This window comes from Drosophila elegans, unplaced genomic scaffold (genome assembly GCF_018152505.1).
Source record: "Drosophila elegans isolate 14027-0461.03 unplaced genomic scaffold, ASM1815250v1 contig_208, whole genome shotgun sequence".
In the NCBI taxonomy this organism is placed as follows: Eukaryota; Metazoa; Arthropoda; class Insecta; order Diptera; family Drosophilidae; genus Drosophila; species Drosophila elegans.
This window is the reverse complement of record NW_024545578.1, coordinates 10,575,865-10,590,081: the sequence shown is the minus strand read 5'-3', so window position 1 is coordinate 10,590,081 and position 14,217 is coordinate 10,575,865. Positions and strand designations below refer to the sequence as shown.

The 14,217-nt window shown below is 38.7% G+C and overlaps 3 protein-coding genes across 3 annotated transcripts; 2 read left to right on the top strand and 1 right to left on the bottom strand.

The window, feature by feature from the left end:
* Positions 1–873: 873 nt before the first annotated feature.
* LOC108146883 (myrosinase 1) lies at positions 874–7,085 on the bottom strand. Its single transcript, XM_017273116.2, has 4 exons — positions 6,845–7,085; positions 5,852–6,053; positions 2,339–3,232; positions 874–1,554 (listed from the first exon to the last, which is right to left on the bottom strand). Exons 1-4 carry the CDS (start codon positions 6,883–6,885, stop codon positions 1,057–1,059), a joined length of 1,635 nt encoding a protein of 544 aa, XP_017128605.1. The 5' UTR covers positions 6,886–7,085; the 3' UTR covers positions 874–1,056.
* A 3,072-nt stretch (positions 7,086–10,157) lies between these two features.
* LOC108146912 (probable ATP-dependent RNA helicase Dbp73D) lies at positions 10,158–13,095 on the top strand. The gene is made up of 3 exons (XM_017273154.1): positions 10,158–10,255; positions 10,308–11,131; positions 11,197–13,095. The coding sequence occupies exons 1-3, from the start codon at positions 10,233–10,235 to the stop codon at positions 12,405–12,407; spliced, it is 2,058 nt and encodes a 685-aa protein (XP_017128643.1). The 5' UTR covers positions 10,158–10,232; the 3' UTR covers positions 12,408–13,095.
* A 78-nt stretch (positions 13,096–13,173) lies between these two features.
* Positions 13,174–13,948, top strand: LOC108146913 (peptidoglycan-recognition protein SB1). The gene is made up of 2 exons (XM_017273155.2): positions 13,174–13,287; positions 13,360–13,948. The coding sequence occupies exons 1-2, from the start codon at positions 13,233–13,235 to the stop codon at positions 13,875–13,877; spliced, it is 573 nt and encodes a 190-aa protein (XP_017128644.1). The 5' UTR covers positions 13,174–13,232; the 3' UTR covers positions 13,878–13,948.
* The last annotated feature ends 269 nt before the right edge of the window (positions 13,949–14,217 follow it).

Sequence of the window (14,217 nt, the reverse complement as noted above, 5' to 3'; positions counted from 1 at the left end):
AATCTATGTACCGCGTACATGAGATCCCGTACCGCTTTCGATTCCGATTTGAAAGTTTCTTGACTAAACTAAGGCCAGGCGGATATTGTGATCATGCAAAGAATAAACCTTCATATGCATAAGCGTGTGATTTAATCAGAGTCATTAGCACAGGGATCTAAGTATTCAAATTCATGCTGGACCAATGTCCACACACATACCCCCTACAATTAGCCCCCAGGCCGACCTCATCGCGATGATATAATACCCATGCATCGGGGCTCATTGTGATCAAAAAGATCACAGATCATTGGATTTTTTGTTGGCTTATTGGCTGTGTTTGATTTACTTGCGGAAATGTTGGAAGACAGCTCATTGAATTTACAAAATGTAAATGTCAATTTGGATCTTTCAAGAATTAGGAGACCTCTAATAGGGCTGCATTAGCATCTGAATGAACTTTGCGGTGAATGGAAATTCTCGGCTTCCTACCGAAGATCTTTCAAGGTTTTTAGATCAATTCTCATGCTTTTGTATGGCTAATCTATAATACTTTTCATAGAATTGGTAATATGTTAAATTTATTTGTTTACGATAATTTAATTTTGATGTATTTGAATTTTAAGAAAATAGACTGTTCTTTTCATTTCCTATTTTTTAGGCCATTAATATTCAAAATGCTTTATTGAGTTTGATTTTAAATTGTCAAGTAGGTCTTTTATTTAATTATAATTTATAAATTTATAGATGTTAGGGGGTTTTCATCGCTTTTGTTTTGTGTATAAAACTTTAATTTTAACTAGTATATATTCCTTTTAATAAAATATATATATTTTTCTTTTACTTTTCAATGCACAAACCTTTTAGTTATTTTCACTTTCTACAGAAGCCTGATTTTTATATCACAAAATAGTTTTATTCAGTTTCGAGTCTTATAACTTATGTACAAATTAGAACATTTATATACATTACATTGATGGTTAGACAAACTTAGGGCTACGAGTAGCGATCAATGCTTGGCATCGACAAGTTGAATATGGCATGACTCATCATCCCCTCATCCCCTCATCTCTTCGCCTATCGAAGAAGAGCCAGGAGCAGAAGGGTTGTCAGACTCCAACTGATGGCTCCGCTGGCACCACTTGTCCTGGCCATTTGCTCCTCTGCCGGCAACTGAGCCATGGCCACCAGCTGCTGTTCGTCATCGAGCTTGGGTCTGTAGCTCCAATCGATGGTGTTGGTCTTGCAGATTTTGGCAAAGACTCGCGCAGAAATCTTGGGAGTTCTTGTGCGCTCCGGCGAACTGAAGTCCACGTGATACAGTCCAAACTTCTCCGTGTAGCCGGCCTTCCACTCATAACTGTCCATCAGACTCCAGGCAATGTAGCCACTGATATTGACACCATCCTCCATGGCATCCAGCACCGCTGAGAGGTACAGATTGTAGTAGTCCACACGGGCGTAGTCCTCCAGACCGCCGCGATCACTAACGCCATTCTCCGTGACAATTATCTCGGGTGCATTGTACTCGCGGTGTATCCACATCAACAGATTGTACATTCCCTTGGGATAGACCTGCAAAAACGGAGCAAAGTACGGGGCACAACCCCCAGTTAGTGCAGTTCATTCACCTGTCCGCCCGCGCCACCTGGCCAAAAAGTCACCCCCTTTTTGATTCCTGCCTAAGTAGTTTACTCGACAAACCATAATTCAAACTGTAAGTGGGGATAAGTCAACCCTCAAGTTGGCTCCAGTCACTCCACCAAGTTAATTACACAACCTCATCGTGGACGTGAGGGATTTACCATCTCTCGTCTCCAGAGGGTGAGCCACAATCAATTTAGCCGACTAAGCGAAAGATAATTGAAGTCGTCGAGATGAAGGAAACATGGTTCTTGTGTAAAATTGTGGACCATTTTCATGACCTCATAATTTAATAACTCTTGTAGCTACAAAACTTTTAAAGTGCTTAAAAGGAAACCTATTTATAGTTATAAAAAAAATGTAACTCAATTTTCTGGCATTGAATTTATATTATAATACACTTCAAGTAAGAAAATAAATGTATTTTTAATGACAAAGCGACCTAAAAAAAATCCTAAGAGATATGAAATTGATCAGAAATCAAAAAGTAAATTCCCACACTTTTAGCTACAAGAACCTGATATATTGTCAGATTTTTATTATTACTGTTCGCTATTTTCCTATAAACCATATTTGAATTTATTCATTTAACCCTCATTTCCCATATTTTCTGTTTGAGATTTTTCTAGATCGTAAAGTTCCCAGTATTATCTCCATAATTTCTCCTCCTACATTATATTTTCCCCTTAAAAATCGTAAGACCTCTCAAACTCACCTTAAGCCAAACGGATCCGGAACCGGGCCAGTCGACGCCAGCCTGGCTCTCGACCACGCCCATGTCGTGATTGAAAGACGGCACCGGGAACTTGCCCGTATTATTGTGTCCATTCGGGGTGACCAGGTTGCTGGTGTATGAATTAATGCCGAAGAAATCAGAGGTACCGCGGATACGATGGATCTCCTCCGTGGTGAACTCGGGCAATCTGGAGCGAGCACCGAAGCCCTGCTCCTTGCTCAGATTCCTAATCCGCTCGATCATCACCTTGGGATAGTTGCCGTGCTTGGAGAAGATGGGATGACCGAACCAACCCACATAGAACTGCATGGCTCGCTCGGAGGCCTCGCGATCCTCGGCAGAATTGGGATCCTTGGGCTCCGGCCAGGATGTGTCCAGAGTGATGCCAATGCGTCCCCCTTGTCGCGACTGGAAGAGTTCCCGGTACATGTGCACCACCTCGGCGTGGGCCTTCAGCAAATTGTGGCCACACAGATAGGCCGGAATGCCGGGGTAGTTGTACGACGGTGCCATATAGTCCACTCCGTAACCGTGCTCACACACATGCCACGGCTCGTTGACGGTGGTCCAGATCTTCACCCGATCGCCGTACATTTCCAGCACCAAACGGGCGTAGTCCTTGAACAGCGGTATAATTTCCGGGTTGGTCCAGCCGCCAAGCTCTTGAAGCCTTTGCGGCAGATCCCAGTGATAGATGGTCACCATCGGAGTGATGTTGTACCGGAGCAGCTCGTCGATCAGGTTTGAGTAGTACTTAATGCCCGCCGTGCTGACATGATTCATATAGCCACCTGGCATTATCCGGGGCCAAGACAAGGAGAAGCGGTACGTGCCAGCATGCAGTTCTTTTACCATTTGCACATCGCGTTTCCACTGAAAGATATCATTATCACAATTAATTAGTAAAATTTTAAAATTTGTTTACTATCAATGGTTTTTTTAAGAAATTAAATTAAATGAATTTCTTAACTTTTTATATACAGTATAGTAACTATCTAAGATATCTAAGATTAATAAGGCAATTATAAGTTTACAACTATAAAAAGAGTTGTATTATTAAGGCATTAAAATCAAGCTAACTTGTCTAATCAAAAGTAAAAAATCCCCTCTAACGTTTTGGTAATTAAAACAATACTTTGCGATATTTCCCCTACCCCATTTATATGATAAAATACACATTAACCATAAAATAAAATTTAAAACAAGCCATTAAGAGTTTGGTCATTTAAAATCCGCCTGTTTGGTTAGATCATGAAATCTAATCGAAGCTAACCAACCCAATTTAGTAATTGAAATAGACAAATCAAAGTAATCACATGAATGTCCAGTGGCATTTAAATTGTTAGTGTGGGCAAATAAATAAACATGCAAGTGGACACTTTAAATGTCGGAAAACTAGACTACAGCATGTGGACGTGTTTGCTGCGAATTGATTTGGTTTTCTTTGTAACAATGCCAAATTTCCGAAAAACCGCAAATGGTAATGGAAAACCAGTTGGCCAGACATTGGCGACACATTCCACGCCCAATGGTCATTGTCACAACATGGCCTGCAGCTCCGACTTTGGCTTTGGCTTTGGCTCCTACTCTTGCTAATTATGTGACATTGATATGAAAACAATTCAAATCGCGATCGGCGAGCGTTGCATATGAAAGGAAGGGGCGTTTAAGCTGTCGGTCCCACATCCATTTAATCCATTTATCAAATCGACTGCCACTGCTTACGACTATAAAAAGCTAATAGGCTGACAAAAAAAAAAAAAACAGCAACACCTGAGGCAAATACAACAGTTGGCACCTGTAACCAAATCAGTTAGGCTACTCTGATTGGCATTAGCTGGCAAATTATGATACAATGTTGCACAGCCATGCCATGTCGATTAATCAATGCAACTATTTCAATGTGAATTCCTCTTAAAACAGATACTATGGTGAATCTTGGAAGGAGATCAAGATGATTAATTCAAATTATCGAAAATTCTACTTTATTTTTATTATTTATATTGTGAGCATTGATTAATTAAAATGGGTTTTTTAATACGCTTTGATTACTGTCTGTCACTATCTATATTCTTAACTAAAATCCCTGATTAAAAGAACCAACTAACCTTATTTAATCTAATAAAAATCTTAGGTTTTTAATGCCTTAATAAACCAGACCAACATTTATGTCTCCCTGTATCATAACTAAAAGTGTGCTCACTTTACTTATCTATTCATATCAGTCTGTCTGGAAAATGGGACAAATGCTTAATAAACGGAGAGCATGGAGACAAGTTTGCAATGATCATTATCTGGTCTAACCAGATTGTTGTACAACATTTTTGTATCAAAAATGTCCCCCACTTTTCTAGTTCCGTTTCAGGCCCACAAACAAGTCACGCCTCATTGTTGATCTGCCCTTTAAGTCGGTTTATTGTAAGAAGATCATTAATTCAGCACTGATCTCGCGAGTCATTAATCTGTTGACCGGACAAATGCTGCAAATTCAAAGTGCTGAAAGGCAAGTTGATTATCAGAACGGATTAGTTAATCAAACAAAATTCGTAGCAGGTGTCCCCGCGCCAAACGCCTGCTGCTCATGATTTATGCAACTCTTCGTTAATGGTTTTGTGGTCAGAACTATGCAAATTATTTTACGGCCTGTAATGGGATTCAACATTGTTCGAGTTGTATCGCATGTCCACACATTAGGATGATTTTATGGCCTGTTGGAATAGGCATTTGAATTATGGTTATTGCTTGTGTTTATGTTATTAAAACATAATTGACCAATGATCTTGGCTCCAAATTGATTGGGGGCATGTCTCGAGATTATCTTGTTTCTACCTCTCTCAGAAGCTGATACTTAAAACTAATAGCTATTCATTTTTTAATGGGTAAAATCATTGGCTTTAGAGCTACTTAAAATTGAATAGGCCGACAAATCTGGAAAATTATAGGAACTTGTGTTATAAAAAAAGGTAAGTAAATTAAAATATTATTATTAATGTCTCAATCCCAGATGCTAAGCTAAGATCGATTATTTTGAGGAATTAAAATATGATCGCTTACTCCTAATATTTAGTCTTTATTTTTAATAACTCACCGTCACCATTTCAAATCATTAAAGAATAAAAACAAATGACTTAAATTTACTAGTCTCGTAGGGTTATGCTTGAACAATTGCTTCAATGTTAGAATTGTATAAAACTGATCTCTTGCGACTCAGATCAAGTCACAGATCAATTCTTCAAATACATCTCCTTTGATCAGCGTCAAAAGCTCTAGATAATATCACGTAATTAGCTGTGTAACTAATAGCCATCTGAGTGCATCAATTGCGAATTGCTCACATATTTTCCAGTCGATTACCTCAGCCAGCCAGTCGACTGGAGATCTTGAACTCTTTGCACAACTTCCAATGGCAAACAAATCGACTACTGATTCTGAATACTACCATTTTCGCATTGCCCACTAACCAATAGCGACGTGATGCGATTCTCGGCTTACCTGATGATAGCTATCCGATGAGATATCACCGTTTGATTGATCGACTATTTTATCGGCACGTGTGTGGGTGAGAAAGTCCCAGATCGACTCCCCCTTGTCATCCGCGTTCCAGCCTCCCTCGATCTGGTAGGATGAAGATGCCACGCCCCAGAGAAAGTCGCTGGGAAAGCGACGAGTTTCGCTCACCGGACTGCCAAGACATCTGTAAAGATAATGTAAAAATATAATAATAATCGCAAGATGTTGCTGAATCTGCTCTTAGCCAAAGCCACTGCTAATCAAGTGACATTCAAAATTGACGAATGTTACGACAATTTGTATTTACTTTTAGATTTTGTATATATTTTTATGATCTTGGCCAGTCATTTATATCAATTGTCGATTGGCTGGTCAAGGTCAGTCTAGATTTGGGGCTTTCTTTGAGCCAAATTCGCTTTTTTTGGCAGCTTTGTGGTATGCCAAAGCAATTTGAATCAGATTTCAGGTCGTTTTTTCTTAAGTAATTCAATTTGCACAAGTTTTACAGATCACATGATTAATATTGCTTTCATTGTTTAAAATTAAAAAAAAAATCACTAACTTAATTGGCAACAATGTTGTGATTGATAGAAAAAAAATTGATATTTCAATTTGAATAACGACTTAGTTTGTTCTAATGAGAAATTTTTAAAATCGATTAGGGAAACCAATATTATGGGTTACGAACAATTTTTACATTGTTAAGAAATCATAAATTCTCAAAAAATGTTAAATAAAAATGGAAAATAAATTTGATACAACAATAACTTTGGACCAAACTTTAACTATAACTGGTGAACAATTTTAAAACTTTACTGAAAGCTTTTTTATGAGAATTTAATTTAAGCTAAAAATTAGTAATACTAACATATTAACTAAGCTAGAGTTGCACCCAATTTCAATTTAAGAATTTGATTTCCGATTATTACACAGTATTTTAAGTTTAGGTTTTAGTTATCTAAAATTGACACTTACGAAGCAATCAGCACAAATAAGGGCAATATAAATTTCATCATGTTTGTTTTTTTTTTTTTTGTGATATCCTTAAACGCGAAACTAATTTGTTAAAAACGAAAACTTTAGGCAGACAAACCGAGATTATTGCCTTAAACTTTTTCGTCAACTGCTGAACTTTTCGCGCTTTTTGCCCCGCTTTTTACTGAGCAGCGATTGCGATTCGAAAAGCGAGTTACCGCGAAACGCTGGCAAATGAACTCCGTCGCTTTTATGTCCTACCGTTATAAAGCGATCGACGGGCATCGAGTCATAGACAAGTTCTCACTCCCTCTCTTTCTCTCCATCAGTTTATTTTTTTTTGCCAGTGGAGATCACCGACAGGTGTCGATGTTATTATTATCATTTTTGTTTTTATCTCGCGTTTTGCTTTGTTTGATTTTCAATTTTTGCATTTACCGGTCACGTCAAATCGAGAGAGAGGAATGGAAAGGTTCTGGATCTTTAATTCCCGGCAAACATAAGAGCAATCCCACCCAAAATGAAAAGGAAATGTAGCAATATTAAAACAACCACCGGCTAAGCATAAATTAAAAGATATTAAATACCCCATTGGAGCCATAAATATCCACAAAAGGCACGATTATGGAATTATTATAGGTTTTATTGTATTGCTTGTTAGCTTTTAAGTATAAAAGACACGTTTATCGCATTAATTAGTGGAATATTGCCTTAAAACCATTGATCATACATACAAATATTTAAGGTTCTGAGCAAACACTATCTATACAATCTGATTTTTAAAAGATTTATTTATCTTTCGTAAATTAGTCATAAAATATCCACAGAAAGCAAGCTCATCTCATTAAACAAAGTTCGTCGATCGGTCATATAATTTCTACCTTTAGTAACAATTTAACAAGATGTAAAATGAATACTAAGGGCACGTTTAGTGCATTAAGTAATCAAATATTATCTAAAAAGTATTGATATTTTTTATGTTTCCCAAATATGACGTAAATTACTGACAAGAATCAAGTTTACCACGTTAAATACTAGACACTATTAATAGTACTACGTAGTTCTCCCTATTCCCTTTTCGAAAGTGTTTAATTAAGTTTTTAGTAACTGGAAAACGAAAACAATGTTTAAACAAGTGCAGGTAAAAACAACCACAATTTTTCACCGGAAGAATGATAAAGCGAAGAGAGTTCTGTTCTTGCAGTGAGAGTGAAAAAGGTGTGGGAGAAATGCAATTAGATGGGAATGATAAGAGCTAATGGAACTACGGAGATAAGATCGATTTTGGTTCGCTGTCAGTTCCAGAAGCAATCTCAGACTTCGTCTGGGGAGTTCGAAACTAAAAACGGAACCGAAATTAGCCAAAGAAACCCGTTCTCTCATTGGATATGCCCAAAAGAACCGAACAATGACTCTTTTGCCTTACAATAGCCATTATATGGACAGCTTTCGTATCCGCAAACTCGCTTCATAACTTCGTATCCAGTTTTGATATTTTAATCCGAATCATGTGCTAAATGCAAGAACCTGGTACTGATTCGAGCTGGAAGTTTTGAAAGTCAGTAAAGAAACTTTGGCATCCTCACCTTGCCCAGACTTGGTTATTATATCATTCTATTACTTCTGTCTCACCACAAAAATATCACTTTTATAATTACTTCACAGCGGAATATTTTCTATGCGTAACAACAAAAATCTTTAAGAAAATGAAAAAAGTATTAATGGGTATTTTTAGGATCGAGAATATAAATTATAATATTTGAAAATGTTTCTTTACATGAGCAACACATTTTATAAACACTAAAATAAAAAACATTAGTTTATCAACTTTTAATTTTTTCGTCGTGGTGGACCTTTTCTAAAAATGCCCATATTTACATTTAAAAAAGAATGGTGTCATTTTTTTCAGCTTAAAGGTTATATTTTTCACATCCCAATAAAAATTGAACCTATAGATATCGCGTTTTTTAACCAGTTTTGAATAATTTTAATTATTCATTTATTCAGATTAGATTATTACATTATAGTTTTCTCAAGTTTATTTATCCAATTAAGATTAAAATTTATGAGCGCTTAAAGCGAAAGTTGGTTTAAAATAATACTGTTTGAATAATCACTGAGTGAATTAAATATCTTAACTTTGATTCGTGATATAGAAAAGATTTGTATTCCATTCCAGATGTTTTTCATATTGCGGTCAACAAGATTATTGTAAGTTTTGGCAATTATTATTTAATTTATATATTTTATTTATTTATTTTAGTTAGCAGAATACCAAGATTGAGCTTTAAGCATAATTTTATGAGTCTGACCCAAGGGGCTAAGTATTACTATATATAAGATCTGACACACGGTGTGGGCGTGCCACAGGTGTTCAACTGCCACTGAACTGAATCGAATCGAACGAGCTTTGTATGATTAATGGAGGTATTTCAAAATACAAATTTACGGACGTAAATGGCAATAAAAGTTAAAAATACAACAACAAAACTGTCAACCTTAGTAACAAGAAAATGTGGTTTAGATGCTGCCATTACATTTTCAAAAAGTTCGTCACATCTTTCACTTCATTAGCAAATTCAGACGTCAAAATGTTGAGCTTCCGAAGAATCTCTTTTTAGTGGAGCATGTAAAAAACCTTTTAACCGGTTTTAAACCCATAATCATTTATTATATCTGTTGTTTATTTTTAAATCTGCCGCTCACGTGTATAGCATTTTAGCTCTGGGTCAATTATGAATCACTGACTGACAAAAAATCCCCCAAGAAACCCAAGAAGTGTGGGCATTTTGCATACGCATCAACGCATTTCGTGTTTTGATCTAAGGGAAACTACAAAACCCCTTGAAAACACGAATATGAACTAATACTGTTTTTATTCCCGTTGTCAATTATTCCGCTTGCGGTTATGGGAATAATTTTATTTATTCCAAAAAACTGGAATACAACAGTTTGAATAATTAGCAAGATAAAACAAAGTATGAATTCCCTGACAAAACAAAACTTCCCAATGCAAAATATTGGCTTATCTGCACTTTATGATAGGTTTGTTTAAATTAAATTTAATCCTCATTTGATATATAAAATTATAATTCTAACTTTTAACATTTATATTATCCAAAAAACTGGTACATGTTCACTTTTAATAAAACTTAAAACAGCTATAATTTACTATCCAACTGTCCCATTAGTTTTTAGTTATTTAACCTTTTATCTATACTATTTTTAAATTAGCGCGCCAATGCTTGAAAACACCACGACAACCCTGCCAATGGGATTTAAAGCAAAATGCTCGTACGGTCACACTGGTTGTAAAAACGTAAACAAATTGGCGGCAACACGTGCATTTACTTCGTTCTCGTTTTATTAATTAAAAACAGCCGTAATCATGGAATTATTCACCGTAAACAGGTAAATTTTGAGGCCCATAAAACCAACAGTAATAACAACACAATATTTCTAGATATACGGAGGATTTAAAGAAACCCAAAGATGGAACCCAAGACATTGCCAACAACGAGGATGAAATACTGCAGAAATTGCTCCAAAAGGCTGCAAAGCGCAAGAGGAAACCCAAAGAAAGTGAAGTTATAGAAGCTCCCGCCCCTGAAGCCGTAATTCCAGATGAAGCGCAAGCAAAAGCCACAGAGGAGCAGGTTGAACCCTTAGAAAACCCCGAGGAAACAGTTGAGGAGAAGGATGTGCCCTCAAGTGAGTTTCAAGTTCTCGGAGGCGATGGCTCGGCGACGAAGAAAAGAAAGGTGGAAATGCAGCTGCCCAGTTGGCTGGCTCATCCCACGATCATCGAAGGTGGAAGTCTACAGCCAGAGGAGGAGCTACCAGCTTCAGAGACCATTGACAAGCTTGACTACTTGAACAAATCCACTTGCCTGGCTCTCAAGCAGATGAAGATCCAACGCCTTTTCCCAGTCCAACGGCAAGTTATCCCCTGGATTCTTGAGGCTCATGCCAAGCCAGCGCCCTTTCGTCCCAGGGATATTTGTGTATCGGCTCCCACGGGCAGTGGCAAGACTCTGGCCTTTGCCATTCCCATTGTCCAGTTGCTGTCGCAACGCGTCGAGTGCAAGGTTCGGGCCTTGGTCGTACTACCAGTGGCAGAGTTGGCTCTGCAGGTCTACCGCGTCATAAGTTCGCTGTGCAGCAAAACAGAGCTGGAGGTTTGCCTGCTGTCCAAGCAGCACAAACTAGAGGACGAGCAGGAGAAACTTGTGGAGCTGTACAAGGGCAAATACTACTCCAAAGTGGACATTGTAGTGACCACACCGGGTAAGTTTACAAAACAAGGGGTTCCAGATCTTTTAAGCTAATCATCAACAACAATTTCACTTTAGGTCGCCTGGTGGACCATCTGCATGCCACCAAGGGCTTTTGTCTGAAGAATCTTAAATTTCTGATCATTGACGAGGCCGATCGTATAATGGATGCCGTCTTTCAGAACTGGCTTTATCACCTGGACAGTCATGTGAAGGAGACCACAGATCAATTGCTGGCCGGCACCCAAGCACCACTCTGCTATGCGGAACTTCAGTCCAGTTTCGGCAAGCAGCCACACAAGCTCCTGTTCTCGGCCACGCTTTCGCAAGATCCGGAAAAGTTGCAGAACCTACGACTCTTCCAGCCGCGTCTGTTCACCACCGTGTTTACCATGCCCGTGGTGAAGGATGTAATCGAAGAAAATGCTGAACCAGAAACGAATTCCCAAATGGGTCAATTTGTGGGAAAATACACAACGCCAGCAGAGTTAACTGAACAATTCTGCGTGACGGAGCTGCGACTGAAACCGCTGACCCTGTTCGCTTTGGTGGAAAAGTACCAGTGGAAGCGGTTCCTCTGCTTCACCAACAGCACGGATCAGGCCACTCGCCTGACAAATGTTCTAACGACGCTCTTCCGCAACTCGACGACCAAAGTGGCCGAGTTGTCGGGTAATCTCTCGGCTCTGGTTCGCAACAAGACCCTTGCCAGCTTTGTTAGCGGCAAGCTGAATGGACTGATCTGCTCAGATGCCCTGGCGCGTGGTATCGATGTGGCCGATATAGATGTGGTCCTGTCCTACGAGGCGCCTCGCCACATTAAGACCCACATCCATCGAGTGGGTAGAACGGCCCGTGCGGGAAGACGGGGTACGGCAGTTACCCTGCTCACCGAACAGGACCAGGCTGCGTTCACGAAAATGCTCCATGATGTGGGCAAAGCGCCTGGCGAAGAGATCCACGTATCGCCAGACATTGAGGTGCAACATTCACATGACTACAAAAGAGCATTGGACAAACTGCGCAATCGCCAGCAGCAAGAGAAGACCAAGAAGGCAGTGCAGAAGCGGCGTGTAGCCAATCAGGCATTGGTCCATAAAAACCAGATCGACGTTCCCGATCGTCCACTGACGCTGATGGAAAAGCTTCAGCTCAAAGCGGGCGGTGCTCAACAAGTGGATCCCTTCGAAAAACAAAAGACAAAACTCAGAAAAGTCAAACCGAATTCCCGTCCAAGGGAAACCAAGAAACAAAAAATCGCCAAAAGCCGAAAGGCCATCGAGAAGTAATACTTGGAAATACCGTTTGGCAGATGTTGTTTATTTTAGTTTATTTTAATATTATAATGTAAATAACCAACCAAATGTTTTTTGTGTAGCGTGAGCTTTTGTTCGGGGTCTCCGGGAGCAGTTTCTTATCTCTGGGGGCGCAAGTGATTCCCCAGCAGGGTCTTCACCGCAATCGGTGTTTGCTACCCTGTTTAAAGGTAGTTTTGTCTTCGGGGAGCATGACACCTTTCTTAGGTATTTCCCTTAAAATATTAAAACAACATTTTTTGTTTCTAAAATTAATTGTATTACAAATTGTTGTTAAAAAAAAATGTATTAGTCTGAGCTTAAGCATTTTCTTGTTCACTATTTTAATATACTTAGAAACTCATACAAATATGTAAAAAATTTGATTTTCCTGAATATTAGTTCTCTTTTTATAAAGCCAGTTAGGTAACTACAACGTATGATATTTAACTCTCTTCGTAATCAATTTAATGTGGCGAGTCCATATTTGCAGTATAATATGTATTTCAATTGATTAAACAGGTGTTTAGCTAAGCTATCTAAACATTTAAAGGTAGTCTCCGTTAGTAGTACTTTTCATTTAACTAAAACTGTTTAATGTTTTAATGGCTAGCTTAGTTCAATCGATATGAAATCGTGGGAGTTGGCCAAAATCAAAGATTCACAAATATATTAATTTAAAAGCTTAAACAAAGACATATTTAAGATTATATTTTTTTTAATGGGTATTTAAGTTTCGATACCCACCTTCGTCTTTTTTGCCTATTTAAGCAGCATCCGTAAGCCAGAGAATTTCATAGAATCTCCAATCTCGAAACGATGAACACATCAACGGCAATCAAGTTTGTAGCTGCTCTGGCGCTTTGCTCCATAGGTAATCAATCAAATTCAAATTGTGCTTAAACCTAAAACCGGGTTAGCTAATCACCATCGTTCCTCCGATCAGCTCTCTCCGCCGATGCCCTGCAGATTGAGCCCCGCAGCAGTTGGGGAGCAGTGGCTGCTCGTTCGCCCTCGAGGATTTCGGGTGCCGTCGACTATGTGATCATCCACCACTCGGACAATCCCAATGGCTGCTCCACGTCCGATCAGTGCAAGCGCATGATTAAGAACATCCAGTCGGATCACAAGGGTCGCAGGAACTTCAGCGACATTGGCTACAACTTCATTGTGGCCGGAGATGGCAAGGTGTACGAGGGTCGTGGTTTCGGACTCCAGGGATCACATGCCCCCAACTACAACCGCAATAGCATCGGCATCGTCTTCATTGGCAATTTCCAGAGCACCGCTCCCTCGTCCCAGATGCTCCAGAATGCCAAGGATCTGATCGAGCTGGCCAAGCAGCGCGGATTCCTCAAGGACAACTACACGTTGTTTGGCCATCGACAGACCAAGGCCACCTCCTGCCCGGGAGATGCCCTCTTCAATGAGATTAAGACCTGGCCCCACTGGAGGCAAAAATAAGTCCACAATTTGCTTAAGTAATACCCTTCCAATATTATAAAAATGTTGCTATAATAAATGTATAAAATGTATTTCAAATGTTTCAAAGGGAAAATTAATTTGATTTTAGTTAAAAGCAATTAGCTTTTCTTAACAATCAAATATATATGATTTGGTATTAAAATATCTCAATACCTTTTTTGGATAATATCAAAATTACAGCACAATGTCAAGTTAATAATCAGTCGTGCTTATAGTTTCACAATTTTTTAAACCTTATAAAATAACACAAAATTTGTATTTGTAACACATTAAATTGGAGAAGATAATAATTCATTTCAGTTTTTTTTTTATTTTAATG